Source organism: Orycteropus afer, unplaced genomic scaffold (genome assembly GCF_000298275.1).
Source record: "Orycteropus afer afer isolate SDZICR_OR568_19922 unplaced genomic scaffold, OryAfe1.0 scaffold00054, whole genome shotgun sequence".
In the NCBI taxonomy this organism is placed as follows: domain Eukaryota; kingdom Metazoa; phylum Chordata; class Mammalia; order Tubulidentata; family Orycteropodidae; genus Orycteropus; species Orycteropus afer.
The window spans coordinates 2,173,548-2,192,039 of NW_006921641.1; the positions used below are offsets into that span (position 1 = coordinate 2,173,548).

An 18,492-nucleotide genomic window follows, 5' to 3' on the forward strand; every position below is an offset into this window, starting at 1 on the left:
AGAAAGCCAGAGGAAAGAAGATTTGGCATATAACTTACTTTAATAAGTAACAGTTACTATTGCATTTCTTTATTTTGGGACAAGGAGGTAAAGGGAGGGAGGTAGCATGAGGGAAAGAAGGGTTATAACATTTATTGGGCCCATAGTGCCTAAGGCACTTGACTGCTAACCAGAAGGCTGGTGGTTCAAACCCACCAGCCACTCCTTCGAAGAAAGATGGGGCAATCTACTTCCATAATGATACTGCCTCGGAAACCCAAGGAGGGGTCGCTATGAGTTAGGTCTGACTCAACAGCACATAATAACAACAACAACATAACAACCTTAGCAAGACACCTTAATAGGTGCTTCTAATCACTTAGTTAATTTTGACTCTGAAGGAAGTATTTTGATCCTCATTTTGCAAATAATAAAACTAAGCTTCAGAGAGCTCACTCTTGCCCAAGTCTGTCTAAATTCAGGGAAAGATCTCTGTATTAGAGATACTGAATGTACCCTTAAATAATTAAATATTAGAGAATGTCCTTTAGGGGATGGCTATAGCCAGGTTTGAATCAGATGAGCTCTCTAATTGTCAAGAGAAACCTATAAACTGAGTACCTGACAGGCTGGCTTCTCTCAAGAAAGGACCAGGTTGGAGAAGCCAGTTGGGACTTGCCAGAACTCAGGGTGATGACATAGTCATTAGAGGCAGGATCGAGTGGGCAACAAGTCCAGGCTGAATGTGAGTCCAAGGAATACAGTGTTGAATGATGAAAAGTGCCTCTCGAGAGAGTACTGCAATCCACAACTTGAAAGAAGCTACATTAACAGAAGAGCCAACAAGAGTTGCCAGAAAGCATTAAGGTATGATTGGTGTTAGGCAGACCTTGACAATGATAGATATTTTGAAACGGACAATAAACTGTTGAGTTTCTATGCTCAGAATTAGAACACTAGGAAAAAAAATGGTCCCCAGAACATCTGCTAGCATTGTACCTGTTTCAGCCTAAAACATTTCTGCTCTAATTCGTAAATCAAGGAGAGGCATCAATCAGTAAGATATTGCTTACACAGCATGAATATAAAGAGGCCACCATTAATGGTTTCAGCAAGTTCATCATTTAGTCAATGAAAGAAGCAGAAAGTTTAACTGGTATCAATCCCTGTACAATTAAAAAAGAGAGAAACAACCAAATCCTTTGTCATCAAGTCAATTCCTATTCAGAGAGACTCCATAGGACAGTGTAACTGTCCCATAAGATCCCCAAGGGTATAAATCTTTATGGGAGCAGACTGCTACATCTTTCTTCCACAGTGTAGCTGGTGGGTTTGAATCATCAATGTTTCAGTTATCAACAGACTGCTTGATCGCTGCACCACCAGGGATGCTATCCCTTATACGATATAGGGGTTGAAATCATGATTCTTAATGAAACTGATTAACTGAAAAAACAAACCATATCTACGTGAAGAGTGGTGAGTTTTAAAAATACTACATAATGTGAAACAGTGTACATATTTGATACCATAAAAATATGCAGTCAGTGAGAGGAGGGCTGTAGAAAAAAGAAAACGGACACTAGGATTTATGGTATGCAACAGACAACAGATCTGTGAAGATTATCATATGTGCAGATTACAACTAACAAATACTAAGTGTAGGATTTTTCTCTAAAACAGTAAGATGATGAGAAAAATTTTATAAGTCCTTAATGTTCTCATGGAGTCCCTGGATGGCATGAATGGTTAAGGTGATTGGTTTCTAATAAGAGGTTGGAGGCTCAAGTCTACCCAGAGCTGCCTCAAAGAAAAGCCTGTTGATCTACTGAAAAGTCAGCCGCTGAAAACTCTATGGGACACAGTTTTATTCTGACATACATGGGGTTGCCATGAGTCAGAATCAAATCAAGGGCAATTGGTGGTTTTAATGTTTTCATATAACAAACTAGAATTTGAAAAAAAAAAATCTCTAAATGCATCCCAAAGTATCTGGACTGAAAGGATATAGAAGACACAACTGGTCACAGATAACTGTTATAGACAAATCATGAACAAGGGACACCTTGTTGCTATCTTGTCATCTGACATCTTCCCGATCATGAATGACATCTCTCTCCAGCACTCCTTTCTCATGTTGATTTATTTTTCTTTGTGAAACTCATCACATCTGCCATAAAATATAGTTCACTTGTTTACTTCCCTCCACTAGAATGTAAGCACAACAAGGGAAGGAATTTTATTTTATATACTCTGAGTCCCCTGGATCTGGAGAAATATCTGGTACATTGTTGTTGTTATGTGCCATCAAGTCGGACCCGACTCATAGCGACCCCTCCTTGGGATTCCGAGGTGGTATCACTACTGAAGTAGATTTTCCAACCTTCCTTCCGAGGAGTGGCTGGTGGGTTTGAACCACAGCCTTCTAATTAGCAGTCAAGTGCCTTAGGCACTACGCTACCAGAGCTCCTATCTGGTACATAGTAGGTGCTCTGTATATTTGTTAAATGAAGAAATATATATCAATTTGTGTTATCAATGAACTTAACTAAAAAGCAGGCTTAAGTAAGGACTGCAACATTTTGGAACATAGTTTAGAGTACTAGAGGTACAGTGGTGAAAAGTGAAATGTACAAAGGCACAAAAACAAAGATAGGGCTGAGCTTTCATTCACATTATCAGAATATAGCAAAGAAATCCAATCAACTCATTGGCTCAATATGAGAAGGTCATGTTGCAATATCTGCTTTAAGTCACACTCAACTTGACATTTGAAAGCTCTCCTACCATAAAAAATTAAGATGGAAAATTCATTTCGGTATAACCTGCAAAACCCCTCATGAGAAGTTTAGAAGAGCTGCAAGTCCAGTATGAACAATGAAGGGAGCCTGCAATTATGTCACAGGGGAGTGGCTTGATCTGTAGATTATATAAGGGCCTATTTAAAATAGAAGGGAAAACATACTGCCTACTTTTAATAATAGGATATGCATGACCTTAACAATGCAAAAAAGACAGTTATTGCTTGGAATAAGCGGTTTAGTGGTTGAGTAATACAGTGACCTAATATTTCTACTTATGATTCTAGTCATGGTTGGCAAAGTAAAATAATTTTTAAGCAAGGTGTTGCATTTCTATCACTAAACTGGAGCAAAGTAGTCACAATGAGGTTGATTTCATACACATGGGTATACAAATTCACTTGCTATTACTATTCCACCTAAATAAATGCATTTATTTTGAACAGTTATCACTGTCAATTTGGTCAGTCACATTCTATTAGTAAATTTATAAACTAGGGTAGTGTTTTAGGAGCTCTGGTAGTGTGGTGCCTAAGGCACTTGACTGCTAACCAGAAGGCTGGAAGTTGAAACCCACCAGCCACTCCTCGGAAGGAAGGTTGGGCAATCTACTTCTATAGTGACGTTGCCTCAGAAACCCAAGGAGGGGTGGCTATGAGTTGGGTCCGACTCCATGGCACATAACAACAACAACAGTGTAGTGTTTACACTAATAGTGTGAAGTTTAGCGTTTAAGGTAAAGTTCAGGTTCTGTGCCTGGATTATATGCATAAGCATATGAAAATGAAGAACATGTATGGGACCTTAATAGGTAACTATGAAATTTGTTCCAAATGGGAAAATTAGACTCAAATACACTTTCTGGGTAGCACCAATTACATAAACAAATGCCCATCAAAGGAAAAATTAGTGAAATTTTTGCTTCTTCTTGCAATTTTATGTTTCCTATTTAGTGGCAGTGACACATGGGAGGAGGTAGCGGGGCTCAGGGCCGGGTGCTGCCTGCATCAGGTCCAGAGGCTGAGCTGGTGTTGCTTCGTGATGAGGCAAAGGCTTTGAAACTGGGAATGCTTCTGCCACCCCTACTCTATTCTACACCTTTTAAAAGCACCTAAATGCCTTTCCAGAGCTCTCAGGATAAAGACCAACATTTTTAACAGGAGCCAGTGGGCCTGTGTTTTCTGCTCCCTCACCTTACAGAAAACTGTCTGTCCTCTTTTCTCTACTCTTCAGCCAAACTGGTCTTTCAGCTCTGAAACATGCCTACTTACTTATTCCACAAGTCCTCTGCATATGCTGTTTCTTTGCCCAAAATATTCTCTTTTTGTCATGTCTCCTTCCCCAGTTAAACTCCAGCTAAATCTCAGGGAACTTGTCTATCATATGCCCTCCTAGCATTGCATAACCTCCTATCACATGTCCCACTTGTACATTTGCATTTATTTCTGAGATGTCTGGGTGGATGTCTGTCTCTTTGACTAGACAGTAAACCAAAACCCATTGCCGTTGAGTTGATATTGACTCTTGGTGGTCCTACAGGACAGAGCAGAACTGCCCCATAGGGTTTCCAAGGTATAAATCTTCATAGAAGCAGAATGCCACATCTTTCTCCTGCAGAGCCACTGATGGGCTTGAACCTCCGACCTAACAGGTAGCAGCTGAGAGCTTTACCACTATGCCACCAGAACACACCTTCCACTACACAGTAGGTCCCATAAAAAAGATATCGTATCAGTTTTTTTTCTCCACGTATCCCTAGTAGTTAGTATAACTAGATATGTATTCTTAAATAAACATTTGTGGAAGAAAGGGAGATGGAATAACTGAAGAGTTGAACTCATACTCAGAATTCTGGCATGGAGTGGAAAAGAGTTAATATTTTAAGAGGAAGATCATATTTATATAGACAGATAAACCAAACCCACTGCCATCGAGTCAATTCGGACTCACAGCAACCCTGGAGGGATAGAATAGAACTGCTCCATAAGGTTTCCAAGACTGTAGATCTTTACAGAAGCAGACTGCTTCATCTCTCTCCCACAGAGAAGCTGGTAGGTCTGAACTGCTGATCTTCTGGTTAGTAGCCAAGTGCTTTAACCACATAGACAGATACACAGAGGAAAGCCATTAAAGGGGGAAGCTACCTGTAACAGAGATAGACAGAAACTTGCCCAATTTCAGCAAAGCTTCCAGGCTAGGAAGCTGAAAATGAACCAATGAAAACCCTATGGATCACAACAGAATACTAACCAACATAGTGCTAGAAGATGAGGCCCCTAGGCTAGAAGACACTCAAAAGACACAGTGCCTTCAACGATGGAGTTGAGTACACTAATGATTATGAGGATGGCACAAAGAAGCATTTCATTCAGTTGTACATGGAGTCACCATTAAGTCGACTGACTTCCATGGCAACAAACAACAACAAGAATTAGGATCAAAGCAAATTAGTACTGTATTGCCCTCATTGCCTAATATAGGTACTCAGTCATTGTTTATTAAATATTTAAATGAATGAATATAAGGGGCCTAGGCCATTTGCTACTTCTTTTGCCAAGTTTTTTTTTTTTTTTTCCCAATTAAAAAAAATCAACTTTTATTTGTCTGTGGTAGCTTCTTCTTATGCATCCTCTCTATCTCTCTTCTCTCTGTCATGCTTATTATTTTATTTAGTCTGGGTTATTTATCAGATGCTGGAAAGCAATTTTTTTCAATCAGATTTTTATTTGACCCATCTGAAATCTCACATCCTTCATACCAACACATTTTCTTATTTTCTCCATGATTAAAAGTGACTTATTTTTCTTAGAATTACGTAAGTTTATTACATTCCATATTTTTTTCATTGTAAAAGAGGTCTCAACTGGCATTCCACTACTCTATCAGAAAACATACAATACAAAAGAAACCAATTTTGATGAGAACACTAGAGTACCTACCAAGGCATTCTCCATTCCAGCCTCGGAATCCTTCTGTGCAAGGAACGCATTGATAAGACCCTGGAGAATTCACACACTGCTCATCTGGGCAAGTACTTGGAGTCAGACATTCATTAATATCTGAAATATCAAAAAGCTCAGTCACATACATTTCATCAGAATATTAAAGCAAAAACAGACTTTGTGAAGAGGGAAAAGAAACATGTTGTATCTACATTGCAGTAGAGAAAAACAATAACTGGTAAGTGACATGTTGGGTCCACATTTAAGCATATAACCATAATGCATGGTTAGATATACCTTGACAAAAATATCTGCGTACGTTCTAAGGAAGAACTTGGCCTCAGATTCTTCAACTGGCAGGGCCAGGCTGGCCTATCCTGAGAACTGACAAATCCTCTGGGGTCACTTTCTGGACATCAAACCTTTCATAGGATAGCAAAGCTTACCAGAAAGAAATACAAGGAATGGGGATGAGAGTGAGGAAGCTGCATAGCCACCTGGTCAGAAGTTTTCTCTGCAGAACTGCTCTATGGAAATCTTCATTTTGGCTTAATGAACCCAAGATTTAAATAATTTAAATTTAACGAACCCTACATTTAAATAACTGAAAACCTTTCATATGATAGAAATCCCTTGGTGGTAGGGAAAGAATGGGAGATGAGAATAAATTCATCACATACTTCCAAGATTTTACAGAAAGCTTGGTGATATGATCATATGGTAATATTTTTTTGTGAAAATACTCCTTATTTTTTTATATTCATAGCTAACTTATTAACCATAGCTCTTTTTGATATGGGGAAGAAAAAACACCTTAAAAATGGTTGAGACTAACTGAGATCATTGCAACAACTTTTGACAACTGCAAAATGGGAGAAAAGTAGGGTATAGGATAGAGTTCAAAGACCAAAGTGTATTAGTGGCTGCCAGGGGTGGGCAGAAGGGAGAAGGAAAGGGGGACTGAAGAGATAAGGATGATAGTTGAACATGATGAACATAAGTTAATGTGTCTGAACTTTACATGGGAAGAATGTTGAAATAGCAAATACTTTATTACATATATTGCCACAATAATAACCATCACACACACACACACACGTACATATAAAGATTCTGAAATATTTTTAGTGAAATGGAGGGAAGGAGAGAGAGCAGGAGTTCATGGGTATTAATGAACCTTCTCTTCCAGCCCTCACCAGTTAATGCCATTGATCGGAAAATTTAAATCCAGAATTCTGGAGCTCTACGTGGGATTGCCAACTTAAAAAAAAAAATACAGACTATTATCTACTACCATTATGGTTTCATTAAAAAAAAATAATAATGCTAATTAACACACCAAAAAAGGTAGAAAAGACATCTTGGAATATATCTTCTCTGAATTATGACCAACTCAAAAGAGAGAGAGAGAAATGAATGTACTAGCTCCATTTAAAGTAACTATTTTTCTAAAGTTAGATTTTGAATTCAAATGAGTAGATTTAATGTCAAGTGTGATGAATATAAATGTACATAGGACCATATTTAAAAGGAGCTCTGGTGGCTCAATGGTTTATCGCTTAGCCACTAACTGAAAGATCAGCAGTCAGAACCCACCAACTGTTGTGTGGAAGGAAGATGTGGCAGTCTGCTCTGTAAAGATGACAGCCTTGGAAACATGATGGGGCAGTTCTACTCTGTCTTCTAGGGTTGTTATGAGTTGCAACTGACTCTGGCAACAGGTGCAGATAACCATACTTAAAATAAAACTGGTTCTTTGACATAAATTGAAAAGTGAAAGAAGAAATGGATCACGGATACACTAAATACCAATGGGTCTTGGATGTCTTCATTGTGGTAACATCTTAAAAATTATCTCTCACTGATTAATTACTGATTAAAAGATGCTTAAAATGAAACAGTTGAAGACGATATTAACAGAATAAGCACCAGGTCATCACTGTAATTTTTTTTTTTTTTTTCAGTCAGCAAAAAAATCTTGCCAATAGATAATGACACACAGTGGTTGTTTTTAGGTCAGATGTTCTGGGACTTCTTGTTCTACAAAAAGATGGTGCTTGCTAGTTTCATTTTCCAACTAGCATTACGTTCTCCTCAGGGTTTTTTTTTTTTTAATCATGGAAATACAGCTGCTAAATCAGAGAATATTATTGAGACAGACTGGTCCAATAAATAAGGTGTAATAATGAACAATCCAAAATAACTTCTCTATATTCCCCACAGCTCTCACCTCTGTTTGCCTGTTCCCCCACCCATAAATTAGGGACTACCTGCCTTGTAAGAAATTAAAAGAACAAAGTAAAGATGGATGAGATAATGTCTGTAAAGTACAATGGACTCCTTGGAGACCAGCACTGTTTGAAAGCAGCTTCGTTAGTGACAGCTGAGAAAACCTTCCATGAGCCAGAAGCCCGGGGACCTTTGATTCTGGTCCATGGCAGAATTAGAAAACAATTACATGTTTGGCTCCTTCTTTTCAAGCTTTTTCATGGGGATAGAATTATGTATTATTTACTTGAGGAACCCTGATACTATTTCTGCTAAATAATTTCCATATATTGAGTATTACTGAGTCTTTCCTAACTGCTTTCAATTTAATTAAGCAATTTTCAATTTCTGGTCTACTCCTTTCCATCTTTCTTGGCACTACAGTTATTACTTAAATATTTTATCTCCTCACCCTGGAACTCTTATAGAAAGCAAGGAAAGGATCAGTATTTGACCTCTTTGGCAGAGGTAGCTTTGCACATAAATATTTGTCAGATGAACTAACAGCGCCCCCCCCCTTTTAACACTCTCTACAACTATAGATGTACTGAGAAAAACTAATGCAAACAAAAATGGGTCAGGATGGAGGAGGTTTAAGGAAACTAGTGCTTCTTGAGTACATACAACGTGTCAGGCACCATATAAGAAACTGCAACACACTTTTATTTGCATGAAAACCCTGCAAGATAATTTCATGGTTTCCATTTTGCAGATGATGACTAAGTTTCAAAGGTCCCAGGTGACAGGATCCAGGTCACATGGGTACTAAGTGTGGGGGCTGTAAGCTGATTCCATGGCCTGTGCTTTTCCCATTCCCATGCTGCCTTTTAGGAGAAAAAAGAGAGTTTCCCACACATGCAGAGTGGGGACACTTTACACCTGTGCCTGTCCTATGCCTCTTGGCTGTCAGGGGAGAGCTCATGGTTCCCTTCTGATCCCAAGTTGATCAGAAATCCAGTGACATGAACCCTCCCACTCCTCCCTGGAATGGAATCCCAGGGCAGGGGAGGGGTAGCAAGGCAAGAGGCCAATAGGAGAGGCAGAGGTAGGCTACCAGAAAATGTCTAATTATCTCTCCCTCTAGGCCTGGGTCATCAGAGCTGTGACAAAAATCAACATGTAGAGGCCAAGGGACAGCTGAGAATAGAGTACCCCACCTAGTCTATCCCTTTCTAACTCTAGAAGCCTGGCTCTAATCCAAGGAGGCTGATCTGCAGGCAATAAGAAAGGGAACCCCAAGAAACCAGCACTGTCCTCATTCCTCGGCTCCTCAACCACATTCTCTGAAACCCTAGCTCCTTCCCCTAATAGTTACATGGCAGGATTTAAGCAGGAGCTCAATTTATTTCTTCATGAAAAACATTACCAAAAAAAAGTACCAGGATGGTGCCAACAAGAACTGTGACCTGGACACAAACATGAGAGCAAACATTAAATGGATGATAATTTTGGCCATGCTATAAATATTTGTCAAAACATTTTTATAATGAGAGAAAACTCATCACTGTGGTCATAATAAAGAAATTTTATCTGGCACCACTGGAATGTGACCTGGAATTGGTCAGACAGTCTTTCTGTAGGCAGTTTGCAAGAAAGTCCCAGAACACATGCAAAAGAAAGAAGCTGACAGGAAGGAATGCAGCAAGTTGAAAAGGTCAGAACTTAAATGTCAACACTGGTTACACCTGCACCATGTTCCCAGTTGAAAGATCCAAACACTATAATTAATTCTGGGTTTATACTAAGACTCTCTGCCATTAATTGTTCTAATGTAGACTTCCCCCCAAATACCAGGCAAGTCAAACTGAAGTGAGTAACAAAGAGAGCACGAAGATGGAAAATCATCCCAACAGAGCCCCTGAAGTGAGGCCCCCAGGCTCTGGGAGTCCAGGAATCAGGACGAGCTTGGCTAAGGTACACGAGGTGTTGGAGGAAAAGGAGTACCTGCTAGGTACCCACCAGTGCTGGGATCTAGACCTAGCCCTGCATGTCAGGGTCATTTACACTCAGCACTTGGGGAGAAGGGGGTGGCACAATGGCTCATTCTCTCAGCACTCACCCTCACAGCGGCCTCTGCGGGTCATGCGGTACCCGCTATCGCAGTATTCACACCGGAAGGCCCCCACAGTATTGACGCAGTGCCCTTCTCCACATACATCTGGCCGCAGGCACTCATCTACATCTACAAGAAGCAGAAAACATGGCCAAGTTTTATTTTCAAAACAGCATTTCAAACCTCTCCCAGCTCCCAGGTTAGTTCAAATTTCAGAGCAAAGTGACAGATTTCCACCATGACCTCTTCTATTTGCATGACATGCTTCAAAATGGAGTGGTTTTGATTCATGCTGGCTCCAAAAAGAACACTTAATGCATTTTATCTTTGCACTCATTGAACTCTCTTCATTCAAAAATGTTGTAGGAAAACAAACAAATAAACCATTTTTATATCTCCCTTTGTCTGTACTATAAGACAGTGCTTAATATGGCAAACATTAGTCAAAAAAACCAAACTGAAAAACCAAACTAGTTGCCATCATATTGATTTGATAGTGATCCCATGTGTGTCAGAGTAGAACTGTACTCCATAGGATTTTCAATGCCCAATTTATTTTTTGGAAGTAAATCACCAGGTCTTTCTTCTGAGGCAGCCAGGTAGATTTGAACTTGCAACCTTCTGGTTAGTAGCTGAGTGCTTAACCATTTGTACCACCCAGGGATTTCATGCCAAAAGAGGTGCTTAATAAGAACTTCTACGTTGTCTGAATAATCCCTGGACTAACAATGGGCCTTGAGGAATCTAAGAACCCAGATCTGGAAAAGTTATAGATCAGAAAAAATACTGCCATTACCTATGCAGTTAGTACCCTCCTCACTGGCCATAAATCCTGCAGGGCAAATACACAAGAAACTTCCCTCTGTGTTTTCACAGCGTCCCTGGGAGCAAAGGTGTTGGACCTGAGTACATTCATCAATATCTGTTAACAAAAATACGCATAAAAGGATTAGTGCATGGCAGCAAGCATTCTCAGTCTCTCTGTTCTGTAAGATATACCCTATTCCCTGTGTACCACAAACCTTTATAACAACTGAGGGGAAATAGTAAAAGAAGACATAATCATTCTCCTCAAACACCTGAAGGACTATTGCTGGGAAGACAATAAATTCGCTGCATATTCCTCCAAAAGCTAAAACTAAAACTAAAACATTGGTGCTGTGGAGAGACAGATTTCAGGGCTGCTTCGGACCCATTTAACAGCTGGAGTCCTCTAAGCTCTGGGATGTGCTGCCTAATTCCCAGGTCTGGCCACGAACAAGTAGAAGTGCATGAAAGGAATTCATCCACTGTACACATGGGAGGAGCTAGATGAAGTCACCTCTACTGCCCATTTCAACTTTATATTCTAGGATCCTAAATGTGAACACAAACAGTCATGTAATGGAGCAGGTGGGTGTCCTCTACACCAATAGACACACAAAATCAAACAGCCAAATCCACGTATCTTGTGTAATGGTATTTAGCATATTAAAGTCACGTGAACTGGATACATGCCTTTGTTATTTTATATTCCCCTTTTAACTCTTACAACAAATTTGTTTTTTTCTAGAAAAAGAGTCATTAAATCTAAAATTAACACATTGAAAATAAAGTACTTGACACTATCACACTTCTCTTACTGTGATTCATTTTTCTTAAAGAAACTATGAGATCCTCTCTATATAAATTCAGCAATAGCTTCATGAAAGCATGTATTTTCAATTTAGAAATTTCTGTTAGAAGTCAGATTTCATGTATTTAGATGAATATAATACTTTATTGCAACATATATTAGTATTAATTTGTCTTTGCTAAATGTTTGTGTACAGGCAGTTATTTCAGGAGCTCTTAATTATTTTACTTACCTGAAAAAATTTTGGAAATTATTTCACCTTGGTGTAACTGTATTATTGTTGTTATGTGCCGTCGAGTTGGACTTGACTCATAGCGACCCCTCCTTGGGTTTCCAAGGCAGTATCACTATGGAAGTAGATTGCCCAACCTTCCTCCCAAGGAGTGTAATTGTATTACCCTTAGCAAAATAGTAAGTACGAACCAAGAAGTAATAACATCTTAGGAGTTTATCAAACATTTATGAGCTCCACTAGCTCATGGATAAAAAGTTAAATACTATATCATTTTCCCAAGATAGTTAAATTGGTTTGTACAAGAAAAAAATGTTCTAAATGTACAAATATTTTTTATTTAATAAATGTTTATACAAGGTGTCTCTTACCAACACATTTCCTCTGTTGTTCACTGAACTTGTGACCTTCGTAACATATACAGGTATACCTCACTGGCAGGTTAATGCAGTGTCCTGCTCCACAGATGTCAGGGTTCACTGTACATTCATTGATTTCTTTAAAAATAAATAAAATAATGTGGGAAAAAAACAAATAAATATAAAGCTTCCATTGCTACTTACAAACAATTACTTTGTGTTTCTTGAGTAGCTAGCAAGCTATTGTTGCCAGGTATACAATTAGAAGATAAAAGGTGACCTCTGAAGTCAGGGATAAATTTCATTGATCATGTTATAATTGATCAGTAGTTCTATTCAAGGTCATCAATATTTCTTAAAGAACAATTTCTAAGATGAATTGGAAAGAAAGCCATGCTGAACATTTTAAGATCATTAATTCTTAATAAAACGACTCCCAGGATGACCTCTGACTGTGCTTCTAACCACTCCAATCCATCTTAGGTGATAGAGCTTGAATCATTGTGTGATTTCTCCCAATTAAGAAATGCATAGGAAATTTCTATTTGTTAGCAGACCAAATTCAAGTTCCAACAAATATGTCTAAGTTCCTCCAAAATTTTCATTAATCCCCAAGAAAGACTTTCCACTTTTAATCAAAGCAAAGTGTCAAGGAATACCTTACTCTTAATTTGCCAATATCAATGTGGACACATTTTATTTATACTGGAAAAGAAGAATCTTGTTCTAATTCTTCTGTGCTGAATTCCTCCCTGACTCATATAAATCAATTCCTGCCTGAGACTTGCTTCTTCTTGGAAAGCCTGTTCAGATTAACCCTGTCCAAGTCCTCACTCTACTCACAGACACATACTATGGTAGAGGCAGGGCCACAGGACTCCACAGTGGGTGGAAGCTAAACTGCCAGAGACCTAAGGACCAGAGTATTCATGAGGTGACACCAGTGGCCTTCTGAGATGAATTACTTCCCTAAGATACTCTGTTTTCAATGTCTATTTGTAAGGATGTATATTGGTATAGGGAGCTCTGGTAACACAGTGCCTAACCAGACTGCTAACCAGAAGGTTGGCAGTTCAATCCCACCAGCCATTATTCCGCAGAAGGAAGACTGGGCAAATCTTCTGCAAAGATTTACCACCTCAAAAACCCAAAGGAGGTTGCTATGAATCAGAATTGACTCAATGGCAGTTAGATTGTTTTGTTTTGTTTTTCATTTGTTTATATTTGTATAGTGGAGGCAGCAGAGCTGGTAGAAACAGGGGCTTGGAGACAAATCCTACTGCCATTTACTAGTTCTGTAGGATGGGGCAAGTTATTTAACCATTCTAAGGCTCAACTTTCTGCAAATGTAAAATGAAAACAGAGTACCAACTTCACTCCGTGGGTTTCAAAGGAGATAACCCTAAATAATGCTTTTAGTCCAATGCTTGGCACACATATATGCACAAAGTTAGACATTATAATTATTACTGTTGCTGTTCATACTGAAGTCATTTAAAAACACACAGCAAAGAAATTGCCCATTTATAACCATGCTACCTTGAGCTCATTGTCTTTATAATGTAAACAATGCTTAAAAGAGATGTTGGTATGGATGGACTCAAGGAAAACCCCAATGCTATAAAAAGGCTGTGACTGTGAGGATAACAGGCTGAGATCACTGCCTTGTTAAAGGGTCTGTGGTTTGAATGAGGAGAAAAATAGGTGTGCTATTGTCCATAATAACCTAAGTATGCATTCTACACAAAAATGATGTGAAAAAAGTACTTTAACAATGATTCACTATGGAAATGTCCTAAATTAAGGCTGCAGTTGCTCTCCAAAACCAAAACCACATTCCTCATTTTTTGATACAGTGGCAATCACTGTACCGCAACTTTAAGATGGCTCAATCAAGTCACTTGAGAAGTTGCATAAGATGCACAGAGTTGTAGTATTTCACAGAAAATCATCTAGATATATGAAAAATGTATGAGCAAATCTCACATTTACAAATTACTTATTATTCTATGAGCCTATTTATGCTAATTCATTATCAGAAAAATAAATGTGATTATAGTTACTGTATTATCAAATTATGAAAAAAATTCAAATGAAATAAAAAATGATTAAAAGGCAATAAAAAAACCAATGAATTTTTATACCTAACATGGCACATTATATGATGATTAATAGGACAGAAAAGTGTATATTATATGAAAATTATTATTTTAGACACAAAATTATAATTTAAAATATACACAGAAAAGAAAAATTTGAAGAAAGGATATCAAAGTATTAGGATCATAGGAATTAGTATTTGCTTCTTTATATTTTTATTTTTCAAAATTTCTATAATGAACATGTATATTACTTTTATAATAAGAAAAGTGTTTGTTTAAAAGAATCATTATTTCTATGCACCACAAAAATATGAAGACAACAGGTGGGTCTTCTCCAGGTTAGATTCTTAGACTATAAGGTAAGAATGATCTTCTCTGTTGATAGGAATTCTTCAGTGCAATCATTTGAGAAGCATGCCTCTAACCATCTATTCTATGTTATAGGTTGAAGCCTTCTTTGAAAATATTGGCATTTAGTTTTCTTCGTAATGATCTATCATCCTTTATAATCTTCTCTACCATTTTCTTAAAGCAGAAAATACCTACTGATCACACTTGCAAAAAGAAAACTTAGAATATGAATTAATATACTAAGTATAAGAATTCAAAAAACAATAAAAGACTATAAAAAAATAAAAATAAAAGGCTATAAATATGGGAGGGAACTCTGGTAGCATAGTGCCTAAGGCACTTGACTACTAACCAGAAGGCTGGCGGTTCAAACCCACCAGCCACTCCTTGGAAGGAAGGTTGGGCAATCTACTTCCGTGGTGATACTGCCTCAGCAGCCCAAGGAAGGGTCGCTATGAGTCAGGCCTGACTCAACAGCACATAACAACAACAACAACATAAATATGGGATTTCTATAAAACATTTGATCAAGTAGTCACTGTTCCCTGACATACAATTTGTCAATTATCAAATATGTTTTTGTCATTTTGCAAATATAACTTTGCAGTGCAATATTTACATGTATGAACAGAAGTCTTCAAAAAGACATGATACTTACTTCAAATGGGATATATTCCTGTGCCATAGTTTACTAACATATTTAAATTATTTCTTCTCAAGTCAACACTAGGACAAATGAACCAGTTAGGCCCTCTTCAACAAAAAAAGAGAAAGCAACTGACACAGACACAGAAGATAATCCTGGAGCCCTGAGCTTTGAAAGGAAAGACAGGGAAGTGGTTTAAATACCAACTAGTAGAGGAACCTGAATGAAATGAGTGAATAAGGAGACAAACAGAGACACAGATTGTCAGCTATCCTGACATCACAGAGAGTTTTAATATTTACAAGTAGTATTAGGACCTAGGCAGTTACCTAAAAATCAGCCCTGCTTGCCAAGGGCTGCATGGACAACTACACTGGTGACTGATGACTAGAAAGGAAAACAGCAAATAAGGAGACAAACTGAGCTGTGGACTTTTGGCTGTCCTGGGGGCACAGCCATTTTGAATATTTATAAGCAAAGTGGCTATTTTGGATATTTAAAGTGGCAGCGTCCCAATCCCAGTGACCTAAGAATAGACACTGCTTGTTGAGGACAACACGGACAACCACAATGGTGGTGCAATATGTCCCTTGTTACTATCATGCCCCACACCCTCTTGGTGAATGGAGGTATGGCCATCCCCCATCTCCACACACATTGTGAACCAAGAGGAATTCCATGCCAGCCTGTATGCTCTAACGGAACCTGGGTGCCCCACCACACCCCACCTGCGATTTTGCTTGTTTGTTTTTAAATTATTTTTTTCTTACTGTTCATTATTATTATTTTGTTTTCCCTTCCCAGGTTCTAGTTTTTGGTTTTTATTATCTTTTCTTTTCCTGGTTCCCATCTTTTTTTTCTTTTAGTTTTTCCCATGTAATAGTTTTCTTTTGTGCAATTTTCTCATTTTATCTCTATTATTCTTTTACTCTTCTTCTTTTCTCTTAATCCCCCTTCCAGAGATACTGTGGTTGCCCTCCTTTTCCTATGTGTAATCCTTTTGTCTTTTAAAAGCATTTTAAAAATATTTCTTCTTATTTATTGCCTTCCTTTTTTTCTTTTGGCGATTGTTCCTATGTGTTTATGCAGTTTGTGCTTTTTTGTCCTCTTTTTGCTGGTTTTTTTTTTTTTAATCGTTTTTTTTGTCTGAGTGGGAGATAGCAATCATGCCCACATGACCCAATGGTACCTGCATCTCCTACAACCCCACCACTGCTTCTGCGACAGCAAGCAGGAACATAACTCACCCTGAACTGCTCTTCATGAACGCTAACAGAGATCTGTACAACCACTCTCATTCTTTATCACATCCACCAGGAGACAGGTGGTGAGTATCTAAGTGCTGCCAACAAGCAAATAGAGGAACACAGTACCCTTCTTACTTAGATATATAAAAACAATACAAATGAAAAAAAAAATCTTGGGTGAATAACACCAGCATACAATCATACATTTAAATATAAATACAACAAAGTCACAATGTCTCAGAGTCAAAAGACCATCACAGTCTACACAAAGAAGCAAGATAAAGTAGTAGAAACAAGGGACCAGGATACAGACCCAAAGAATATCCCTGAGGGAGAAGCAGCATTAGAACTCCCTGATAAGGAATTCAAAAGAATTATGTTTAGGTACCTTCAATGGATTGAAAGACAGATCAGGGAAAACACTGACAATTAAGGAAAACACAGACAAAATACTAGAACAATTTCGGAAGACAATACAAGAACAAAATGACAAAATAAATGAAAAATAAGAAATGATACCAAATCTACAGATAGAAATCCAGAAGGTTAATACTAAATTTTTGGAAATAGGTAACACATTGAATGGGCAAAGGAGTAGAATTGAACCAATGGAAGACAAAATTAGTGAGATTGAAGACAAATAGCTCAAATCTACTTTGATAAGGGATCAATCTGAAAAAAGATCAAAATGAAACAAAGAAAGCCTAAGATTCATGTGTGATACTGAGGTAGTTAAAGTAGTGCATTAACTTAGTTGGCCCTGGTTCAGTGGTTGGGCAGCTGGTTGTAGTTAATCCCCATGATGAGACTGGCAATCAACTCCATGGCAGAATCTACCACAAGCAGCTAAGGAGCTGCTTTAGGGATGTGGTCTGCTTCCCATATATAAACAACAGCCTTGGTAATGGTCTCAAGCTTATGGCATGCTTGAGCCCTGAATGTAGCCATCTCAAGTGTCATTTAGCAGCCTGCCATGCTCTGCTGACCTTGGGACTTTCAATGGACTTGAATTAATGACCTGCCGTGTGGTTTGGTAACATCAGGACTGTGACAGTTTATCTGTAGACCTTGGGCTTGTTAGCCTCAGCAGCCAGTAGCTGCCTGAGTGAAGAGATGCCTCTAGATTCAGTGGGCTGGGAGCAAGAGGCAGAGCTGAAGCCCCAGGTCAAGGGGCTTTCACACAGCCTCTAGAATCTGCCAATTAGAACTCAGACTTCTGGCCTCCTGAACTATAAGAGAATAAACTCCTGTTTGTTAAGTCAATCCCATTTGTGGTATATTCTTGTCAGAGTGGCACTAGGTAACCAGAACAGATACCATCAAGGGGAATAACCTGCATGTAACTGGTATTCCAAAACAGGAAGAGACAAATGAAACCACAGAGAAAATCGTCAAACATGTGTTGGAAGAGAATTTCCCTGATATGATGAAAGGCAAGAATATAGCCATTCAAGAAGTTCAATGAACCTCAAACAGGATAGACCCCAAAAGAAAATCACCAAGACATACCATCATCAAACTCATCAAAACCAAAGACAAAGAAAGAATCCTGAAAGTAGCATGGGGAAAACAAAAAGTTACCTACAAAGGGCAAGCAATAAAACTAATCTTGTATTTCTTGGCAAAAAAAAAAAAAAATCATGCAGATGAGAAGGGATGGTATGTATAAAACCCTGAAAGAAAAAAATTTCTAACCAGGAATTATATATTCAGAAAAACTGTCCCTCAAATATGTTGGTGAAATTAGGAGATGTCCAGATAAGCAGAAATTAAGGTAATTTGTTTAAATGAGACCAACCATACAAGAGATGCTAAAGAGAGTCCTTTGGACAGAGAACCAACAACAGTGAACAACAACTAACGATTAATACACATGATGACATAACCCAGAAACCAA

At 38.3% G+C, this 18,492-nt stretch overlaps 1 protein-coding gene across 1 annotated transcript in view; it reads right to left on the reverse strand.

Annotated features, from left to right (window-relative positions):
• The window catches only part of LTBP1 (latent transforming growth factor beta binding protein 1), a 727,158-nt gene that overhangs the window by 192,687 nt on the left and 515,979 nt on the right, over nt 1-18,492 (reverse strand). The window contains exons 16-19 of the mRNA XM_007938788.1: nt 12,262-12,387; nt 10,840-10,965; nt 10,050-10,172; nt 5,720-5,839 (exon numbers count right to left, since the gene is read on the reverse strand). Of these exons, the coding sequence (XP_007936979.1) occupies nt 5,720-5,839; nt 10,050-10,172; nt 10,840-10,965; nt 12,262-12,387 (495 nt within the window). The remainder of the gene's footprint in view (nt 1-5,719; nt 5,840-10,049; nt 10,173-10,839; nt 10,966-12,261; nt 12,388-18,492) is intronic.